Raw genomic sequence first — 22,287 nt, 5'->3', positions numbered from 1 at the left:
AAAATAGATTTAAAAATGCACTAATTTACAGCATTAAATAGTTTAAAATAATAACGCTCGAGAAAAAGCAAGTTGATAACAACTGTAAAACCTTTTTATAATTATAATATATAAGATATGAGTAATTAGTTAGTAATTGGTTATTTGTATTTAATTAAACTTTCTAATATTGTAATCCGTTCTTGTCGAGAAGAGTACCACTTGCACCATGCGTAAAAAGGAAGTTTGTCACGCACCATCATTGAAGGAAGTTGCCCATCATATTCTTTCACGAAAATCTCTGTCCAAAAAAAATATTTTAGTGATAAAGATATATGAAAATAATTAATATATTATAATATAATTATTAAATTTAAAACTAAAGGGAAGCTACCGAAGAATTAGCTTGATATTTGTAATAATACAGGTTGTTATTAGAGTATTTTTAATATTTTCTTTATCTTGTATTTTAAAATATATTATCAAAATTTATTTATTTTTTATTTTACATATTAACTTTTACAATATATCATATATCAACTTATCTAATTTTTCTTTATATTATTTAAATATTATACTTTTTAATATTTTTTATGCATTTCAAATATTTTCTAACTACTAATGGTATTCTTTGCATAATATTTAAAATTATTCCCTCAAACTTTAAATTTTGAATTAGGAATAATTTTAATTTTAATTATAAATTTAGACATTACGTGCCATACACTCGATTTAAAAATGTATATGATTAGAAAAAATAGTTAAAAATAGATTTAAAAATGTACTAATTTACAGCATTAAATAGTTTAAAATAATAACGCTCGATCGAGAAGAAAGGAAGTTGATAACAACTGTAAAACCTTTTTTTAACATCCAAAAAAATTATTTTAGTGATAAAGATATATAAAAATAATTAATATAATTATTAAATCTAAAACTAAAGGGAAGCTGCCGAAGAAGTTTGTGGCCAACGCATGCATACGCTTTTTGTAATTTGAATATAGTGTTATGATTGACATGCCAAGCATGGTTGTTGCCGAGAAGTTTCTCTTCTCTTACCCACTTCTGAGATATCTATGCATGGGAGAATTTAAATTGAGATGCAGCCTGAAGGTCTGACACGGGGAAAATTGGGGAAGCCCACTTAGCCATGCGCATCGGTGTGTCCTTGTAGATTTATATTTTAACTATATATATATATATTTTTTTTTTTTGCAGTAAATGAATTTAATTTTGAATTAGAAAATACTTATTTTTTATTTAAATTTTATCATTTAATGCAATTTGATGTAATGTTGAAGATTATTCATTTAATTAGAAACATATATGATTAGAAAAGATTAAAAATAAAAAGAAGAACAATATTTCTTATTTTAAAATATCCTTTACACCATTAAATAGATAAAAATAAAATAACGAATGATTGACCTCGAGAAGAGCCCACCACAGTGCGTACTGAAGAAGTTTGGCCACGTTAATCTTTGACCAAGGCATAGTTTTTCTTGTACAGCTGTCACGCGTTATTTATGTCAAAATATTATAAAATTATTTTTATTACAAAATAAATTTAACATATGATTTATAAATTTAAATTGATATCCACTTTCTTAGAAAATGAATTGACTGATACCGAGAAAATGAATGTAAAGTATAACTAAGAGTTTTATTAGGTAAAGTCGTGTACTAATCTGCGTATTAATACTGATTTTTTTATATTTAAATTTTAAATTTTTATTATTTTTAATAAAATCTATTTTTTAACCGATCATATTAAATTAATACATATATTAATACACAATTATACTTATAGCTAAATTTTTTCTATAACTATTTGCAAATATATAGTCGCCAAATATTTATATTTTATCAAGCGAAGTTTCCCGGCACAAGTGGCTTTTTCTTATTGAGAAAACAGATCCATAATTTGTGGATGTTATTGATATAATCATTTATGTTTAATTTGAATTTAGAGATAAGATGAATTAAAATAGTTTATAAATAATAACAAGATTTGTAAATTAAAATTTATAAATAATAGTAAAATGAGTTGAAATGATCTTCGAATCCAAACAGAGTATTTTAGCAATATGATTTTGTGTTTAAACAATCATTACTGATGATCTATTTCGATATTTTTCAATAAGATATTATGATATATATATTTTTTGTACTGTTAAATTTATAAAAGAAATTACATAATTTATAAAATGACTTGATTGATATACTTTAAAATTTTTTAAAATTTATAAATCTCATAAAATTAAAAAATATATTTTAATTTTATGAGATTTATATGTTAACTATATTTTTCTTTATTTTTTGCAGTAAATGAATTTAATTTTGATCTAGGAAAAATTTATTTTTGATTTAAATTTGATCATTTAATACAATTTGATGTAATGCATTGAAGATTATTCATTTAATTAGAAATATATATGATTAGAAAAGATTAAATGATTAGAAAAGATTAAAAATAAAAAGAAGAACAATATTTCTGATTTAAAAATATCCTTTACACATTAAATAGATAAAAAAAATACTAATAATAATAATGATTGACCTCGAGAAATGGCGGCCACCGGCTCTGCCTGGACTTCGTGACTTGAATACTTATTTCGAGTTTCATGGCATGGGTTTGAGAGCTGGTGAGAGAGACCTCGAGAAATGGCCCACCACAGTGCGTACTGAAGAAGTTTGGCAGTGAATCTTTTGAACAAGGCATACGTTTTCTTGTACAGCTCTCACGCGTTCTTTACTCCAACAAAAAGGAGTTTTTTTTTTTTTTTTTAGTTTGTAGTTTTCTCAAATAATAAAAAAAAAAATAGAGGGAGGATGAAGAAAAAATAAGAAAAAAATTTAATTTTTTAAAAATTATAAAATTATTTTTATTATAAAATAAATTTAACATATGATTTATAAATTTAAATTGATACCCACTTTCTTAAAAAATGAATGACTGATACCGATAAAATGAATGTGAAGTATAACTAATTGTAAATATATGGTCGAGAAATATTTATCTTTTATCAAACGAAGTTTTTGGCACAAGTGGCTTTTTCTTCCTGAGAAAACAGACCCATAATATCTGGATGTTATTGATATCATCATTCATGTCTAATTTGAATTTAAATAGTTTATAAATAATAACAAGATTTGTGAGTTAAAATTTTTTAATAATAGTGAGATGAGTTGAGATGATCTTTGAATCTAAATAAAGTATTCCAGCAATACGATTTTGTGTCTAAACAATCATTATTGATAATTTATTTCGATATTTTCTAATAAGACATCATGATATGTTTTTTTTTTTTTTTTTTTTTTGAGCTGTTGAGTTTATAAAAGAAATTACATGATTTATAAACTAAAATGACTTGATTTGATATACTTTAAAATTTTTTAAATGAAAATAAAATAAAAGAAACAAGAAAAAACCATATTAATTAATTATTAAACTTTATTATTACGAGATCTCTATCTAAACTAAACATGTTAATTTTAGTTTGTGTTCAATTAAAAAATTAATTTTTTATTTTAAAATGTCCTAATTTACACCATTAAATAGTTAAAAATAATAACAAATGATTTGAGTTCGAGAACTAGAAAGAGTCGACACAGCACCATGAGTTAAAAAAGACGTTGCTGAAGTAAAGAGTACGATGGCTTCATGCTTTTTTGTAAGGATATTGGACCCCATAATATATTATATTATCTTTGAAAAATGTTACAGATGTGGGAACAGCATCTTTGCTAAAATAGAGTATAGTGACTCTGAAGGTTGACAAGAAGTAGTGGCCGACGAGTAATTTCTTCTTTCTTTGCCCCCCCTTTATTTTCTATAATTATTTATTTGCCATAACTAGCATTACTCTATAAATCGACCTCTTTGTAAATGGTAATCGCACATACGTACTGAGATCTCAATATGACTTCTAATTCCATGGCCTTTCAATTTGGAGCTTCTTCCTCTTCTTCACCCTCTTCATTTCCTTTCATCCGTGTAGAGAATTATGATGTATTTTTGAGCTTTAGAGGTGAAGATGTTCGTGATAACTTTATTTCCCATCTACACAAAGCTTTGGTTGAAAAGAGAATCAATACTTACATTGACTACAATCTTGAAAGAGGAGAGGAGATTTCACCAGCACTTTTCAAAGCTATTGAAGGGTCAATGATTTCTATTATTGTACTCTCTGAAAATTATGCTGAATCTAAATGGTGTTTAGACGAGCTATTGAAGATTCTTGATTGCAATGAAACAATAAAACAAATTGTTCTACCAATTTTTTTCAAAGTAGATCCATCAGAAGTACGACATCAAAAAGGGATTTTTGGAAGATCCTTTGATAAACTTGGAGATAAGCTTAAGGATAATGCAAATATGCTGAAATGGAAAAAAGCTTTGGAAAAAGTAGCCAATTTCTCTGGTTTCCCATCAGCAAACTTCCGGTAAGTTTTACCAATATATACTTTATCATGTGTATGTGCATGTTATATTTGAGATATTGATGAGGAAAATTGAGATAAATATTCCAAGATCTGACATTGGGGAACTGGTGAAGATAAAATACTATACAAAAGGAAAATAATTTGATATTTATGATTATTTTTGGCATTGAATAGTTATATGCAAAACGTAGTCAAATTTTAGAAGCCCTTTTGATTCTGGGATTAAATATCTACTACCACTACCAAGAAGTTCCTCCTACATGCAACGCTGTATCCACTTTTTTAAACTTATACAAGGAGCTCCATCATCATCCACAATCTACCTGCAATTAGTTATACTTTATATTTAAAATGACTTCTTCCAACGCATCACCGGGACTCCTTTTCTCTTCCGAGAAATGATTTGTGCAGTCGGCAAATGCAGTCGGCGTGCAATCGTTTTGAAAAAAATAAATTAATATGGGACCTATATGAAAAAAAAAATTATTTTTATAATTTTTTTTATTCATTCTGTACAACCATGAAAAAAAAAATATTTTTATAATTATTTATTTATTTATTCCGTACAAGCCGACTGCATTTACTGACTGCGTCTAGCAAAGCCCCCAAAGGACCCGCCAACCGACAGATTGTTGTCAATTAAGCTGTTTTTGTTTTTGTTTTTTTTAATTTATATATAAATTAGTTAATATATAAGTAAAGTCCTTTTGTCCTCTTACTACCGACTGTTCTTTTATCCACAGCATCGACTGCAAATCTTTTCACCCCCTTTCACTTGGCTCTGAGTTCTCCACCGACAGATTATAACATTAAAAAAATATTTATATTTTAATGAGAAATATATATAAAATAAATTTATAAATTAATATAATATAAAATAATTATTTTTATCATAACATCAAGCTTATTTATAGTATAAATTATATCAATTTATTAATTTAATTATATCAACAGCAGCTTTTATTTCCATATATTCTTAATTTGAAAAACAAAGAAATTTGAGATATATTACAAGATTATAACTTTACGCACCAAAATTACTAAGTGTATTTTCTACAGCCAACTTTACGCACCAAAATGCAGAAGCCTTCAGTTCATAAAAATTTGTGGTCATATTGATTATGTTTTTCTTCGTAATAACGTTTTTAAAACTCAAACTGCGGTATTTTTTTATTTTACATCATAGATTAAAAAAATCTAATTTATACCATAAGATATTGCATATATTTACCGGTTAAATTGGTCGAGCGGCACATTCTTCATATATATACCCTTCATATAAATATATATATATTTACCGGTTAAATTGGTGGACCGTTGGAGAGTATGCATGTATTTGGAGTTTTCAGACAACATGGAGGGACTTAGAGTCGTGAGATGGCTGGAGGAGCTTGGAGTCATGAGCTGGGAGGTGTAGTGCTTTCAGTTTTGGTGGTCTCTGCACCTGGTTGGACGGAGGGCGCCGCACGGAGAGGGAGCAGCAGCAAGAAGCGATGGAACCCTAAGGCTCTCCCTTTGGGCTGGGTTTTGTTTTGGGCTGGGATGTTTTGTTTGGGCTGGGCACGGTGGTGTTTCCTTTAGCGGCTTTTTTGTTGTTTTTGTGTTCTTTTGTTTGTTTTAATTGGTAGTAGGTTTCTGTCTCTAGGACCGAGGGTCCGTAGAGTTTAGTACTCCACTCCTTGAGAGGGAGAGTTGTGGTGGTCTAAGACAGAGATTTAGTCTCTCAGGCGGTTAGTCTGGAGGCCTGTCTCCTAGACGGTTAGTCTGAAGGTTTGGACAAGACCCTATCAACCACAAAGAAATTTGTGGGTTGAAGAGTGTGAAAAGTTTAGATTTTGACTTGTATTTTGCAGGTTAAAAATTGTAATTGTCTGCTTTCTCGATGAATGAAACTGTTTCTCTTTAAAATATATATATATATATATATATACTAGTAGTGGAGGGATGTTTGCCTAGTTGTGAGAAAATAATCTAATAATAAAATAATATACATGCCAAAATAAAGTAACATATATATCATAATAACATATATGCCAAAATAAAATTATTTTTGTTTGGTTGTATTTTCGTGTATTTTAATTGAAAGATTATTTTATTTAATATAATTAGTGATTTTGTTGTTTTAATTTTAACATGTTTAACATGTTATTTGTTGTATTATTTTATGATTTATAAATTATAAAATTTATTTTGATGTTCTTTATTGATATTAATTATTTTTTTACATTTAAATTACTCTTTACTTTAAATTATTTTATTATTGGGCTTAATTATTATTTTTTTATTAATATTGAGCTGTAGTATTTTTATTTAATTTTTATTGTACATTTTTACCTTGTTAGACTTCTATTTTCAGGTGAGCTTTGATTTAGTGGATTTTTTCTTTGTTTTCGAGCCAAGTCCTTTCAGTTTTCGAGCTCAGCCCGTGTACCATAAGCCCAGGCCCCTTATTCCCTTAAACGGCGCCGTTTTGGTCCATGCCCTTAGGCCTTTCTTTCTTTCTTTCTTCTTCCTCCTGCTGGCGCGGCGGCGCCGACTACTTCTCCCCCTTCATTTTCATTTTTTCTTCCTCTGTTTTCCGTGTGTTGCTGCTGCTGCTTCTCCCTGTTTCTACTTCTTTTCATTTCTTTTGTTTTCTCTTCTTTTCTTCTTCTCCGACCGCGCACCACCTGGTTCTTCTTCCTCTCATTTTCGTGTTTTTCTTCTGCATATCTGGACTGCCGAAGCTCCTCCATTTTCATCTGGTTAGCTTGCTTTTTATTCCTATGTTTTGGTTTCTTTTTTTTTTGAACAAATCGAGCATTTCTTCTCCTCTCTTTCGGTCCCAGACCAAGAGAGCAAAGCCACTGACCTCACCACGAAAACTACCGTCGAGCAACCAGCCGTGCCCAGCTACCCAACCTCCACCGAAAGCCACAGCAGCCCAGCAACGCCGCACAGCTCTTCCCCACACGGCAACAAACAGCTTGAAGCCTCTGTTTTGCTTCCTAAAAACAGAGCAAATGCTCCACCATGCCCAACCAACGAGGGCACAAAGCTGCGGAGCCACCGTGAGCTTCCACCTTCGGATGCTGTCTTGGTTAATGCTCAGCCATTTTTCGTCGTTTCCAGCTACTGCCATATTCATCCATCTCCTCGATGAGAAGTTCTCCCTCACACTGATCTCTATCCATTTTCCCACTCTCTCTCACTTACCTCTTAAGCTTTCGGTCTCTCTCTCATAATGCTCTCTCTGTAGCTCAGCCGCATGCCACCCTCAGCTCCGTCGCCTCTCTTCCACGGCTTCTCTGCATTTTTTGTAAGTCCCTTTGCTGCCGCCAACTTGCTTCTTCTAGTGGCTGTGTGTGTGAGGAGTGCTCTGTTTTTGACAAGGAAGAACAGGGGTTGGTTCATGGTGTGGAGGAGCTCATGGCGTCACCTATTGGTGGTGGTTTCCGATGCAGAAATTTCATGGAATGAGGGTGGTGGCGTACAAGAATGAGCTTGATGTTGGGGTCTTGGCAGCGTTGGATGGTGCGAAGCTACGGCGTCAAAGGGGAGGAACACGAGCTGTGTAATTTCCTCATAAAATCATGGATAAAACTGGAAAAAAATATGTTAGACGAAAAAGTATTCATTCAAACATCCGCACTTTATATCTAGAAGATATATATATATATATATATATAGTCCAATCCCTACCACCAATACAAATTAAGCTGCATTAATTAGTACGTACTTGACTTACGGTCAACCCATAGAAAAATTGGGATTCAGGTCGACAAATATTAAGGATCATATGAATGTTGTAACTTCTTCGTACCCTACCAATAATGTCGACATTTATTACATGAGAATAAAATTCATGTGCCTAAATCATGTCCCCATGTATTTAAAGAAGAGCAAGTCAAATTCATGATTTTTCTTTTAATCTTTTTGCATTGGTAGGGACGAGTCTGAATGTATCCAGAAGATTGTTGAACAAGTCTCAAGCAAACTACCAAATCGTACACGCTTGCATGTTGCGGATCATCCGGTTGGGTTGGAGTCTCGTGCAGAATATATAATTAATACGCGTTTAGGTATTGAGATCATTAATGAGACACGCATGATAGGGATTTTTGGTATTGGAGGAATTGGTAAAACAACTATTACAAAAGAGGTGTTTAACCGCATTGCTAATCAGTTTGAAGGGAGTTGTTTTCTTGCCAATGTTAGAGAAAATTCAAAAACAAAAAAGCGCAGTCTCGTGAAGTTGCAAAAGAAAATTCTTTCTAATATACTAAGAGATCCAAAGGTTGAGGTCGATGATGTTGATCAAGGAATCATTCTGATACAGGAGAAACTTGGCTGTAAAAAAATCCTTTTGATTCTTGATGACGTTGATGATCTGGACCAATTAAAATATCTAAGTGGGAGATCCGATTGGTTTGGATTGGGAAGTCGAATCATCATAACAACAAGAGATGCGCATCTACTAGTGCAGCTTGATTTTGGTAATTGGAAAACATATTCTATGAATACATTGGATTCTCAAGACGCTCTTAAGCTCTTTTCCTGGCATGCCTTCAAGCGTGACCAACCGGATAATGATTTTGTGGAACTCACAAAACTTGCAATGCAATATGCTGGTGGCCTTCCGCTCGCTTTGATTGTGGTAGGCTCAAATCTACGCGGAAGAGATAGATGTTTTTGGAAAAGCGAATTGGAAAAGTACGAAAGAATTCAACATAAAAAGATCTATGATATACTCAAAATAAGTTACGATGGATTAGATTATCATACAAAAAAGATTTTTCTTGACATTGCATGTTTCTTCAAAGGATACAACAGAGATTATGTCACTAAAATATTGAATGGTTGTGGTTTCTTTACCGATGCTGGTATCAAAAAACTCGAAGATAAATGTCTCATAACTAATAATGTATGGCGACTGGGGATGCATGACTTACTAGAAGATATGGGTAGAGAAATTGTCCGACAAGAATCACCCGAAGAACCTAGCAAGCGGAGTAGATTATACTTTCATGAAGATGTTCGTGAAGTACTTGAAAAAAATAAGGTAAGATTTTCCCTAGAAATATAATTCTACTTCCGAGTTCTTTTGTTTTTTTTTGTTTTTCAATTGAAGCTATTATTAAATTAAAAGAAATGGATCCAGGAATACATATAAATTATTATATAGACACATACGTACCCTCTACATGAAATATTTTCCCAATTTTGTAAATAAAATAATTTTAATAAAGAAGTACAAATAAAATCATGAAAGCCAATTCACATTTTCTCCATTTTTCTAAAAAGGCAAAATGCTATGATTATCTGATACTTTTTTAGTATTTTAAACAGAGTAATACGTATTAAAAGGAAGAAGTATATATGACTTTGACATTTGAACGTACATACTCATTTCTAGAAATCTGAATGATAAAAATAAGGCTATTCCTTTTGTAATCTAAAATAGAAACACCATATGAAGAAAGGTGAGGCCTATGTTTGTTATTTCCTTCTTAATAAATGAAATAGTGATGTATACACGTATTGTAAGAAAAATACATATAATCGTAGCTTGTTCAACTTATATATAGTTCATGAACACTTGCGCAAGTAGTGTTGAATTATAGGGAATTTATCTTTGATTTTTTATATAACACTTGTGCATTCTCTCATTAGGGAACAGAGCAAATTGAAGGCATATTGATAGAAATGCCTCCGAAGGACAGCAGGATACGTTTGGATTCTGATGTGTTTGCAAAAATGGAAAAACTCAGAATATTAAAAGTTAGTACCTTCTGTGACTGTGGTGGATTGAATTATCTCTCTAATGAGTTAAGAGTTCTTCATTGGCCCAAATGTCCTTTGCTCTCTTTGCCATCTTCTTTTCATGGAGAGAAACTCATTGATTTCAATATCAGAAGAAGCAATATTAGAGATTTAGGGACAGGATTGCAATCTAAGGTACCTATTTTTATTTTTCATATGTCAATCTGTCTTACTTTTAAGTTATGCTGCAAATTTCCTTTAACAATTAATATATATTTTATTTGTTTTTTACTTTTCAAACAGAACTTAACAAGTATAGACCTCAGTTACAGTAAATACTTGACAAATATATCGGATCTTTCAAGTTGCTCAAATCTAGAGATGTTGATGTTTGTAGGATGTAAAAGTTTAGTTGAGGTTAATGATTCTGTTGGATTTTTGGATAAGCTTGTTCGATTGGATTTTAGCTATTGTTCCAGCCTAAAGAAGGTGCCAAGAAGCTTCAAGTTGAGATCTCTAGAACTCCTTAAACTTAAAGGTTGTACTAGTCTTGAAAACTTTCCAGAAATTGAGTGTGAAATGAAATATTTGAAATGTGTCGAGTTAAACAGCCGCGTAATACAGGAGCTACCTTCATCCATTACATACCTCACTGGGCTCGAGACGTTATATATAAATGAGTGCATCAGCCTTGTGCATTTACCAGTTAATATTTTTCAGTTAAAACATCTACGGGATGTTTCCGTCATTAATTGTCCAAATTTTGTAAATTTTGGAAAGGTGGTGGGGCATAATGGACAATCCGTGCCATGTACACAGGAAAATGAAATTTCATCAAGTATGGAATTTTTGCCTCCAGAATCAAATAATTTATCTCGAACATATAATTTCTCATCCAGTTTGAGGACATTAAATCTATCTCGTAGTGGTATTGTTAGCCTTCCTCCATGCATCGAAGGATTTGTTGGATTGTTTGTACTTAATTTGACAGACTGCAAGCAACTTGAAGAAATTCTACACCTTCCACCAAATATAAAAGTGGTAGATGCCAGAGGATGTTCTAGCCTAAAGAATTTCTTACCAGAATCAAATAATTTATCTCGGACATATAATTTCTCATCTAGTTTGAGGACTTTAAATCTATCTGGTAGTGTTATTAGCCTTCCTCCATGCATCGAAGGATTTGTTGGATTGTCTAAACTTGTTTTGAGAGACTGCGAGCAACTTGAAGAAATTCTACACCTTCCACCAAATATAGAAGAGGTAGATGCTAGAGGATGCAGGTTGTTAGAACACTTTCCTCATGTATCAACAGAATCTTCATTCGGTATACCTGACTTAAAACGGCTAAGCAAGATTGACTTATCGGAGTGCAATAAAGTGCATGTGGATGTAGGGAATCATGCACCAGATCCATTATTGGTTCAGGTATACATGTCTCATCTATTTGATCTCTAATTTCTTTCTGTTTCGCATTTGATAGCTTGTATTTGTTATCTAACATATATATACTTGGTTTAATAGGAACGCTTTTGGGAGAAAGAATCAAGTACGATTATATATCCAGGAAGTAGGATTCCAGAGTGGTTCAAGTATAAGGAGACTACTTCATATATTAATTCTATTGAAGTAGAAATTGATTATAATGCGTCCATTTGTTTTGGGCATCAGATCGTGGCATTAGTTTTGTGTTATGTTGTGGGATCTCTTCCAGCATCGGCTTTGTATGGTACTACCGCAATAAACGGCCGGTCGATTATAGATGATCATGTATGTCTAATATACATTGCAGGAAATTCTATTGATGAGATGGTGCCGAGAATTTACAGGGAGGGGAACAATAATAAGAGGTTTATAACGAAAAGTGATAAAGCAATCGTAAAAAGTTTCGGATTCCATATAATATATGGAAATGACAATTTCATTAATCCTATTCAACTTTCAAAGAGATACCGAGATGAAGGTGAGCATGACTTGGAACCCGATTGGAACCCACAACAGAAGCGGCAATCTTCAACCACGAGAATTATGGAATTCAATGATGCTAATGATGATTAAATTATTGAAGATTTGGATTTAGAACTTCGACTTGGGTATGTGATAATAGCCGAATTTGTGCAGAATTTTACTAAATTAATTAAAGCATTATCACAATTATATAGTCATGTTAATTCTTATATTTTTATTAGTCTTGAGATATTTATTTTTCTTACTTAAATTTAAGTTTATATTAATGAAGGAATTGAAGTTCAGAAAGGAATCGAAGTTGCGGAAGGAATCAAAGTTGGGGGAAAGAACTGTAACGGTAACAGACTTGCAGCGCCTATATTTACATTTTGAGAAATTTTTATTCTTCTTTTGTTTCATTTTAAGTACTGCTTTGATGTTTATTTACATTCATATTTTAGAATTTAATTCATGAACAAGCCTAGCTAAATTTTCAACTAAGGTTGAGAATGAAACCTCCTTGAAAACTAGTGATATTATTTATGAGATTGATTTTTACCAATTATCGATGCCTTTAATTGAGAGGGATAAAATTCTTGACATGCTTCAATCATGTTTTTATCATGATTTAGAATAATCTTAATCAGCTGATAGCTTTATTCATAATTTTGTTAAAAATAAAAACAATTGAAATAGAAATTGATCATAATGCGTCCATGTGTTTTGGGCATCAGATCGTGGCATTGTGTTTTGTGTTTTGGGCATCAGAATGAGAATAAACGGCCAGCAGATTAGAACTGATCATGAGATGCGGCTACAGACTTCAATGGACCCACATGATCGTGTATGGCTACAATACATAGTTGTAAATTCTATTGATCATGAGATTCTGTCAAGAAGTTACAGGGAGGGGAACAATAATATGAGGTTTACATTTGAAGGTGATTCAGAGAAAGCAATCTTCAAAAGTGCTGGAGTCCACCTAATATACGGGAATGGCAATTTCATTGATCCTATTCAACTTTCAAAGAGATATGCGCGAGATGATGGTGAGCATGACTTGGAACCCACAACAGAAGAGGCGGGGATCTTCAATCAGCTCTAGCATTATGGAAATTCAACGATGCTAATGATGATTTAATTAATGAAGATTTGGATTTAGAACTTCCACTTGGGTATGTGATGATAGCCAAATTGGACAGAAGTTTGCTAAATTAAATAAAGCATTATCACAATTATGAAGTGTTAATTCTTTTTTCTTTTTTTTTTTTGTCTTGAAATATTTAGTTTTCTCACTTAAATTTGAACTTTATCTTAATGAAGCAATTGAAGTTCAGAAAGGAATCAAAGTTGGGAAAGAACTATAACCATAATAGACTTTAACGGTAATAGACTTGTAGCTTTTACATTTTGAGAGCAGTGAAATTTTTATTTTTCTTTAGTTTCATTTGAAATATTGCTTTGATATTTATTTACGTTCATTTTCTAGAATTTATTTTCATGGATACGCCTAGCTAAATTTTCAACTAAGGTTAAGGATGAAACCTCATTAAAGATTAGTAATATTATTTATGAGATTGATTTTTTCTCCAATTATTGATGTGTTCAACAATTTATTGTTATTACTTCATATCAATTGAAAGGGATAAAATTCTTGATATAAATTCAATCGTATTTTTATCATGATCTAGAATAGTATTAATCAGTTGAGAGCCTGATTGATAATTTTGTTAAAAATTACCACTCCTGGTTTTCTCCTCGGTTTTGATAAAAGTCCTCTTTGGTAAGAGCCCTTAATCACTTCTAAAGTGATATTTGGTTGAGCTATTATGGTGTTGATGATCTAGAACAGTAAAGGGATGAAAAAAATAAATGTTTGAAGAAGGCTGATTGGTATTCCTAATGTACTTCCAACGATGAAGATAGGCTGATTTTCCTTTAAAGAAGCATGATTATGTCATATTACTTGACGTCATGAGGCATGAGTGCTCAGGGCATGTTTTAGAGTATTGCATGCATATTTATTAATCAAAACCAGATATGAGAAAAGTTCGTGGAATAAATCATTTCATTATTAGCATGTTTAGAACTTCAATTGCATTATCTCATGGTGACTCGTGAATAAGCATCCATTGATATTCCATGTATCTTATAAAACATTTTCATTGGAAATTAGTACTCTTTTAAAGGTATTTTTTAGTTTTAGTGACACATAATGAACCTATCTCGAATTGTTTTGCAATGGTTCAAACCTTGCGTTCACAGGATGCTTGTGGAATTTGCAGCAATCTCCTCAACCAGCTTACTAGGATTTCAGTACATATATACACCAGGAATATTGAAACGGGTTCAAGGCCTCAAAGACTCTGATTTCAGACCAAGACCAGATCTGTAAAGGGAGATTTAACGGCCTTGAAAATTATCTTTTATAGACCTAAGGACCATAAGGGTAAGTTGAACAAGGTTAGAATTGTACAGCATGACATAAAAGGAGTTATAATTTTCTTGGATTCTTTTTCAGTTAACCCAATAGGATTTGAATTGGACCTGATTTCTTATCACTTTTTCACCTTTTTAGCTTTCTTCTCGGGTTTTGATAAAAGTCCTCTTAGGTAAGAGCCTTGATTTCTTATGGAGTTGATGATCTAGAACAGGAAAGGGGATGAAAAAATAAATGTTTGAAGAAGGCTTATTGGTATGCCTAATGTACTTCCAACAATGAAGAGAGACTGATTTTCCTTTAAAGAAGCATGATTATGTCATATTACTTGACGTCATAAGGCATGAGTGCTCAAGGCATGTTTTGAAGTATTGCATGCATATTTATCAATCAAAACCAGATATGAAAAAAGTTTGTGGAATAAATTCTTTCACTATTAGCATGTTTAGAACTTCAATTGCATTATCTCATGGTGACTTGTGAATGGGCATCCACTGACATTCCATGTATCTTAGAGAACATTTTTATGGGAAATTAGTACTCTTTCAGATGTATTTTTCAGTTTAAGTGAACATAGAATGAACCTATCTCGAATTGTTTTGCAATAGCTCAAAACTTGCATTCATAGGATGCTTGTGGAATTTGCAGCAATCTCCTCGACCACTTTACTGGAATTTCAGTACATGTATATACACCAGGAATACTGAAACATGTTCAAAGGCCTCCAAGACTATGTTTTTAGACCAAGACCAGATATTTAAAGGGAGATTTAAGTGCCTTGAAAACTATGTTTTACAGACCTAATGACCATAAGAAAGGTAAGTTGAACAAGGTTAGAATTGTACAACATTACATAAAAAGAGTTATAATTTTCTTGGATTCTTTTTGGGTTAACCAAATAGGATTTGTATTGGACCTGATTTCTTATCCCTTTTTTGCCTTTTCAGCTTTCTGTGAGACTATCACGTCTTCCCATATTGGAAAGGATGCTGGATGAGTTATACTAGGCAGTAGAAGGTCACCATTAAAAGGCTGAAGTTAATGACCAAATTTATGTGTGGAGGGAAGAAAGGTAATGTGCGTGGAGCTCATTTTCTTAACATTTCTGGCAAATGCATGCATTGTGATGAAATTAATTAATGTCTGTGCAAGTTAAGGGAATCTAAATTGTTGTTGATTTTCTTTTTCATTATACTGTAATTGTTGATCTTCTTGAGATGCATTTGTCAAAATACAGGGTAATTGCTGAAAGTTTTTGGTTTGAGAAATGACATAAATCAAAGGTCCTAAACTCTGGATGAGATTATTATCATACATTTGTACCCGTCTCAACATTAGAATGAACTCTTGAGGAAATAATAATCCCTGCTTACTGGTTACTAATCATAAGGTTATGTACTAATGCATAATGAAAGACTTCTATATTAGTATCACCAATATTGGCCTGCCATTTTGTGGTTATCTTGCTGGAGCTCTTGTATCTAATCACGCCTTACTTGATGGCTAATCATATGTGGCAGAGGTAGTGTCGAAGCTAGGATTTTATTTCGATAGGTGCAAAATCTAAATAAAATTTAAAAAAAAAAAGGTATGAACTATTTTTCTTTTGTAGAACATTTCTTCAATTATAATCACAATAAGTTCTTTACACTTCTTTAGATGAGGATGCATTGCTACATCTAATGGATGCCACTGCAGACATGCCACTGTTCCTGCAGCACCCCCTCCCTGTCATGTTGATGTAGGATATGCAAAGTAAGTGACCCAATACTGTTTCATTCCAAAAGATTGAATTTATTATCAATACCATAAACATAAACATGTAAGAGCCTAGATTGTTAAATTGGTAGAGTTTTATTAATCACTTTTCCTCTAGAAAATCCTACATATTTTGTTCTGTTAGAAAATGTATACAATGGATGAATCGGTTAGTTATTAATGCTTGCTAAATATGTTATAATTATAACAAGATATGTGTAATTAGTTAGTAATTGATGATTTGTATTTAAGCTTTCGTTTTCATATTTGTGGTCTCTTCTTCTGAGGCATCAGAATCAGAAACCCTCCTAAAGTTCAAGGCCGCCCTTCAACCCAACGATGCATTAATCAACTGGAATGGCTCAACAACACCATGTTCTGAGCATAACGTAAATTGGGTTGGTGTTCATTGTGGGAAAGGAAAAGTTAAGGGTTTACGACTCGAGAATATGAGACTAAATAGTTTCATTGATGTGCACTTGCTCGCGTTACTGTTGAATTCGAGAACTATAAGCTTTATGAAGAATAACTTTAATCTTGCCAAAGCTTTTGGAGTTAAAGGCTTGAGGATAACCATTTTGATGGTCAGATACCAGATTTTCAACAGAAGTCATTGAGTGCTTTTAACGTATCAGGCAATGAATTGGGATGGATTCAAGCTCCTTCTCTGGTGAGTCAACTTTTTATGAGATCATCTGTGTATATGTATATATATATAATGTATCATGTGCATGCACATGTATATGTACTTACAGAAACGTGTTTCTTCAGTTGTATTTATTCTTCGCAGAGTTATCAGAAAATGGCTGCTTCTGACAAACTCTAAGTGACAAAGTAATAGTTACAAATATGCAGTCTTATGTTTTGAACTAAAATATAGATTAAGCCTGTAAGTGATCTATTGGATTCTATATTGTTATGGTATAAGATTAATTGTTAGATCTATATCTATATACTCAAAACTTTTAAGTTGAATATAATGTCTGAACATATATGATCATATCAAGGCATCACTAGCATCTAGCACTTTCCACATTGATATTGGACATTGATTAGCCAACTTAATCCTCCAAAGAATTGAAAACCCACATGAAACAATGCCTAAAGCCCGCATATGCATATATACAAGGGTAAATATGTGTGAAAACATTCAGGCAGTGATGGTTTGTCCTATCAATGGCAGGTAATTTAGAGCTATGTGGAATGCCTATGGGTAATTGTGACGAAGGCTCAATTCCAAGTGTCCCAGTGATTGTCATACTTGCAACGATGGCAACAATCGGAATAGGTGTGGTGGTCTTCATCAACCACAAGAGGCAACCTTCTTTATTGACAAAGGCTCTAGTACAGCCATTAAACTTGCAAAAGAAATAAGGCATAAAGGAATCAAACGAATCAAGGCAAGACTCAACAAACTACAGTGGAAATACCAAGAAGGTTGAGAATGTGAAGCTGGCCTTTGTCAGGGAAGATAGGGAGAGGTTTGATAAGTAGGCATTGCTTAAAGCCTCAGCTGATATATTGAGCAGTGGATCATTTTGGTCTTTGTGTCTTCTTACAAGGCTGCTTTGCACAATGGACAGGTGATGGTTGTGAAGCGGTTCAAACAAATGAATAATTTGGGGAAAAGAGGAGTTTCAAGAGCATATGAGCAAGCTAGGGAGGTTGAGACACCCGAATCTGCTTCCTCTGGTGGCTTACTACCATATATAGGAAGGAAGAGAAGCTCTTAGCATTTTGACTGTGCAGAAGGCCAGTTTGGCCATTCATCTACATGGTACACTGATCTCCTTTCTAAAATATGTTTGCTCACATGTGCATGTATATTAGTTCATGAATTGGTAGGCCCTCTGTATATGTTTCTTTATAAACATAGCATTTTTGTCATGCATGCATACATACATACATACATATATATCATATCCGCCTCTGTTGAGTAATCACTTTCAATGCGTTCACTGACATCATTTTCAATGCAAAGAAGCACTATCACATCGTCCAATTATACCAATAGTTCTAATTATAAGCCAGTTTGGAGGAAAACTTTGTCATTCTTCAATTTACTGTTTATAATTAAAAAGCAATACTCAATCTGGTTGAACAAAGTGTGCAATTTTTTTTTCTTGTTCTTCCTTTATGGTAGTGCAGGCCCAAGACAACCTACATAGCCCTTTGTTCATGCCGCTTGCTTTTCCATTCCTCCTCTGTTTTGTTCAAACCACAAGTCGGCAACTTATGGCCATTAATTGGTCTCTCTCTGCCACATATTGAATATGTTCGACCACACCGAATGCTAAACTCTTGGCCATGATATTCGGTAACTGTTTAACTCTCTACCTCACTCTTTTATGGACTATTATATTCATTTAGTTAGATGATGTTGTGTTTTGAGTGTTTAAACACGGTTTGTCAAGGGGCCTATGAGTTTGAACTTATGAAATCACGAGAATGCTTTGTCAAGGGGCTTATGATTTTGAGAAAATATTTTTGAACGTAGAAACAAGAGAAATTAGTTCAACCTATTTACTTGATGAGGTAGAATAAAATTCTGCTCAGTTTTTGGTCTAAGGCAGTTCGGTTTTTATTATAGTTTCTAACTATAGATTTAGCTCTTATCATTTCCTTTACTTGAATCCATTTTTAATTGGTTTAAACCCTCCATTTTATACTTCAAACCATTAGAAATCAGTGTTGTTTGTGAGCCACCTTCTCAAGCTTAAACCAACGTGAACAATCATAGATTACAGCAAACCAGTAAAATGTGCAGCAGTGAACCAACAACCTATTTCACCTCTTCCTCAACTACTCAACTCAAACCTCTTGTAGCTATTGAACTTGCCTCAATCTAGACCACCTCAAGAGGTATCACAACCACAATAGAAGCCACCAAAGCAGCAGGTAAGGTCCCTCTTTTTATTCTGTCCAAAACTGTAGCATAGCAGCAAACTCTTTCTGCAATGCGTTTTCTCCTCTAAATTTATGCAATTGATTCCTTCCTACTAGTTTCTGTTTGGTAGACTCTCTAGCTTGTTTATCTCCATTTGATCACTTCTAAATCCTTGCTTGTGTAATTAGGAATGTATTAGAAAGAGGGAAGGTTTGAAAACAAGAAAATACACAAGCTCTTGGCTGTCCTTCCAGTGCAGAAAAAATTCAGCAACTTCAACCCTTGATTCCTATTAAGTTTCAGCACCTTAGTTTGCTTTTATTTCATCTCTTCAACTCAGCTTCAATATGTGACATTAGGACAACCAAATGACCTTAAAATATCAGATCAAAACCAGCTCTTAAGTAGCTGAAACTAAGGGGAACAGCAACACACACAACAACAGCAGAAAGTTGTAAGAGACAGCAGCAGTAACAGTTTCTCATTTTGTTTTCCCTCTCCTTCTTACATGTAATCTCTTCTTACTCCAAGGACCCTCATCTATACAATATATTCTAGTCCAGTGGATGAAATATTCGAGCTCAGAATGAAGCAAAACAGAAAACAAAAACATCCTATTTGCAGCAGCAGTTTTCATATTTGAACCCCTCATTGTTTACTGTAATTTCTAATCCTCTTAACTCAAGCCTCCTCACCTCTAACTTCATTTGGTTGAGTACTAGAAAGTATGGTGGAGGAAATGATAATTTGGAGCAAGAAAACATCTATGTTAGTTGCAATTTTATAGTGTTAATTCTTATATTTTTCTTAGTTTTGAAATATTTTTTTTTCTTACTTAATTGAACTTTATCTTAATGAAGGAATTGAAGTTTGGAAATGAATCAAAGTTGCGGAAGGAATCAAAGAAGGCAAAGAATTGTAACCATAACGAACTTCAATGGTAACAGACTTATAGCTATTTTAACATTTTGAGAGCAGTGTAATTTTTAATTTTTTTTAGTTTCATTTTAAATATGGATTTGATATTTATTTACATTCATATTTTAGAATTTATTTTCATGAATATGCCTAGCTAAATTTTCAACAAAGGTTAAGGATGAAACCTCATTAAAGATTAGTAATATTATTTATGAGATTGATTTTTTTTCCAATTATTGATGCGTTCAATGATTTATTATTCTTGCTTCATATCAATTGAGAGGGATAAAATTCTTGATATAAATTCAATCATATTTTCATGATCTAGAATAATTTTAATCAGTTGAGATCCCGATTCATAATTTTGTTAAACATATAATTATCCATTAATAGTTTTTTCATTGTTTAGATTAAATTGCATATTTAAAATTTATTTTAGTTTTTTTATTGTGATTATAGAACTTAATTTAGAACTTAATTTTTTGTACTAGATTAGAATTTATTTTAGTTTGTATACTAGTCCCGTGCATATGACACAAATGTAGATTTATCGTGGCTTTCACGTGAAGAGATTGAAGGACATGATTGCATCTGGCTAGTCGTTTGTGGGGATTTTTCTTTCAGTTCACTTCTCTGAGATCTAGTGGGGTATGAAATTTCCTTTTTGACGAGTATTTCTTTTAATTTTGGCTTTGGATTGCTAGCCGGGGAAAAGTAAAGTTGATGCTTTTAATAACTATAATGTAGCTTTTTTGTTTGCTACTTTACTTGTTTTTTGGCAGTCTGGATAGACCAAAAAGATTCCTTTTGGTGTTGTAGGGGTTGCAGTTTTTCAAGATCAAGATATTGGTTTTTTTCGAGTTTTGTGATCGTAAAGTTTGGATCACTTATACCGTTTACTTATAAAAAAAAAAAAAGTTTGGATCACTTATGGCGTAGGTTGTTTACATGTAAAGTTGTGGTTTGCTTGGTTTTGGTTTATAAATAGGCATGTTTAGATTGGTTTTATTGATTTATTTATTTAGTTTAATGTATAGGTTGTTTTTATTTTACTGGATTTTGATGCTTGGGATGGTTTTTCTTGAATATTTGTAAATCCCATGTGTCCTGCTTGTTACCACCGTATTCCTCCACCATAAGTGAGGACAATCAATAAAATTGGGATACCGTCCTCTTCTTAAAAAAGAAAAGAAACCAAACTTATGGCTTGTGTGCCTTTCCAAACTCTAGTAATTTCCATGGTTAAGATCATTATGTACTAGCGATTCATACTTTCATGAATTATAAATACGGATTTTTGGCAGACAATTGTGGCGACGAAAAGAGAAAATTTTGCTTTTGAGTTGTTGGTTTTCACTATATAGCAAGTTGTGGCTTGATTTCTCAGGATCAGAAACATTCATGGTGGACAAGACAATTGGTGAATTGTAACAACTTATTGCTCATTATGGATATTGTTCTGTTTTGTATAACCAGGAAGTAGCCTTTGGTTAAATTGTTCATTTTAATGTAACCAGTTGTTAATTGCAAAGCAATGTCAAATGCAATGGTCTTTGTCTTTTTACCAAGTTTTGTATTAGTATTTGGCTATGTTTTACTGTGAAGGATTAAATATGTAGACACAGCATGCAGTCATTTTTTTTCCCCAAAGTTTATGGTTGGCTACTCTCAATGCTTTTTGGGTGTCTAGTTGTTGAGATGTTACATGTTACCCAGAAAATTAGATGTAGTGGAACTTGAATTGAAATCTCTCTCTCTCTCTCTCTCTCTCTCTCTCTCTCATGTTTTTGCTTAATTTCATTATGAAGAATTACTAAACTTCGTATGACAACAAAAAATCGTCGTTATAATCTAAGTTACAAGAAGTGTTAAATGAGAGGTAGGGCTGAAAACTGACCCGCCGGTTTCGGTTTAGGCAACCGGCACTTCAAGAATATTGAGTTAAACCGGCTGAAACCGAACGTGCATGGGGGAGAAAACCGACCGGTTCCGGTTTGGTAATTAGGTTTGGGCCTTGTTTTGGGCCTTTTATCCAATACATGTTTGGGCTTTTTTTTTTCTTTATATATATATATATGTATTTTTTTTCCCTGAATTCGTCATCCAATATCTTTTTAAGTTTTTATTCTTAACTAATAATTCAATTCATCATCCAAGCTCTTGTAAATTC

At 32.6% G+C, this 22,287-nt stretch overlaps 1 protein-coding gene and 1 long non-coding RNA gene across 20 annotated transcripts in view; one reads left to right on the top strand and one right to left on the bottom strand.

Annotated features, from left to right (window-relative positions):
• LOC122297091 overlaps positions 1–20,808 on the bottom strand; it is an 80,046-nt gene extending 59,238 nt beyond the window's left edge. Inside the window, exon 1 of the long non-coding RNA XR_006238650.1 lies at positions 20,681–20,808. This is a non-coding gene — a long non-coding RNA (uncharacterized LOC122297091). The remainder of the gene's footprint in view (positions 1–20,680) is intronic.
• Positions 3,841–21,237, top strand: LOC122297071 (disease resistance protein RUN1-like). Of its 19 annotated transcripts, none has more exons than XM_043106935.1 (15): positions 3,841–4,425; positions 8,353–9,466; positions 10,078–11,595; positions 11,692–12,260; positions 12,407–12,472; positions 12,849–13,289; positions 13,438–13,499; positions 15,203–15,372; positions 15,502–15,626; positions 16,214–16,309; positions 16,607–16,982; positions 17,496–18,089; positions 20,060–20,139; positions 20,663–20,765; positions 20,937–21,237. In XM_043106935.1, exons 1-4 carry the CDS (start codon positions 3,902–3,904, stop codon positions 12,223–12,225), a joined length of 3,690 nt encoding a protein of 1,229 aa, XP_042962869.1. In that variant the 5' UTR covers positions 3,841–3,901; the 3' UTR covers positions 12,226–12,260; positions 12,407–12,472; positions 12,849–13,289; positions 13,438–13,499; positions 15,203–15,372; positions 15,502–15,626; positions 16,214–16,309; positions 16,607–16,982; positions 17,496–18,089; positions 20,060–20,139; positions 20,663–20,765; positions 20,937–21,237. The 19 variants fall into 19 exon arrangements, with proteins under 19 accessions (XP_042962869.1, XP_042962868.1, XP_042962857.1 ...); XM_043106934.1 differs by having other exon boundaries at positions 16,600–16,982; XM_043106923.1 differs by having other exon boundaries at positions 16,214–16,982; positions 17,496–17,793; positions 17,896–18,089.
• The last annotated feature ends 1,050 nt before the right edge of the window (positions 21,238–22,287 follow it).

Source organism: Carya illinoinensis, chromosome 15 (genome assembly GCF_018687715.1).
Source record: "Carya illinoinensis cultivar Pawnee chromosome 15, C.illinoinensisPawnee_v1, whole genome shotgun sequence".
Taxonomy (NCBI): Eukaryota; Viridiplantae; Streptophyta; class Magnoliopsida; order Fagales; family Juglandaceae; genus Carya; species Carya illinoinensis.
This window is presented reverse-complemented; position numbering and strand designations above follow the sequence as displayed.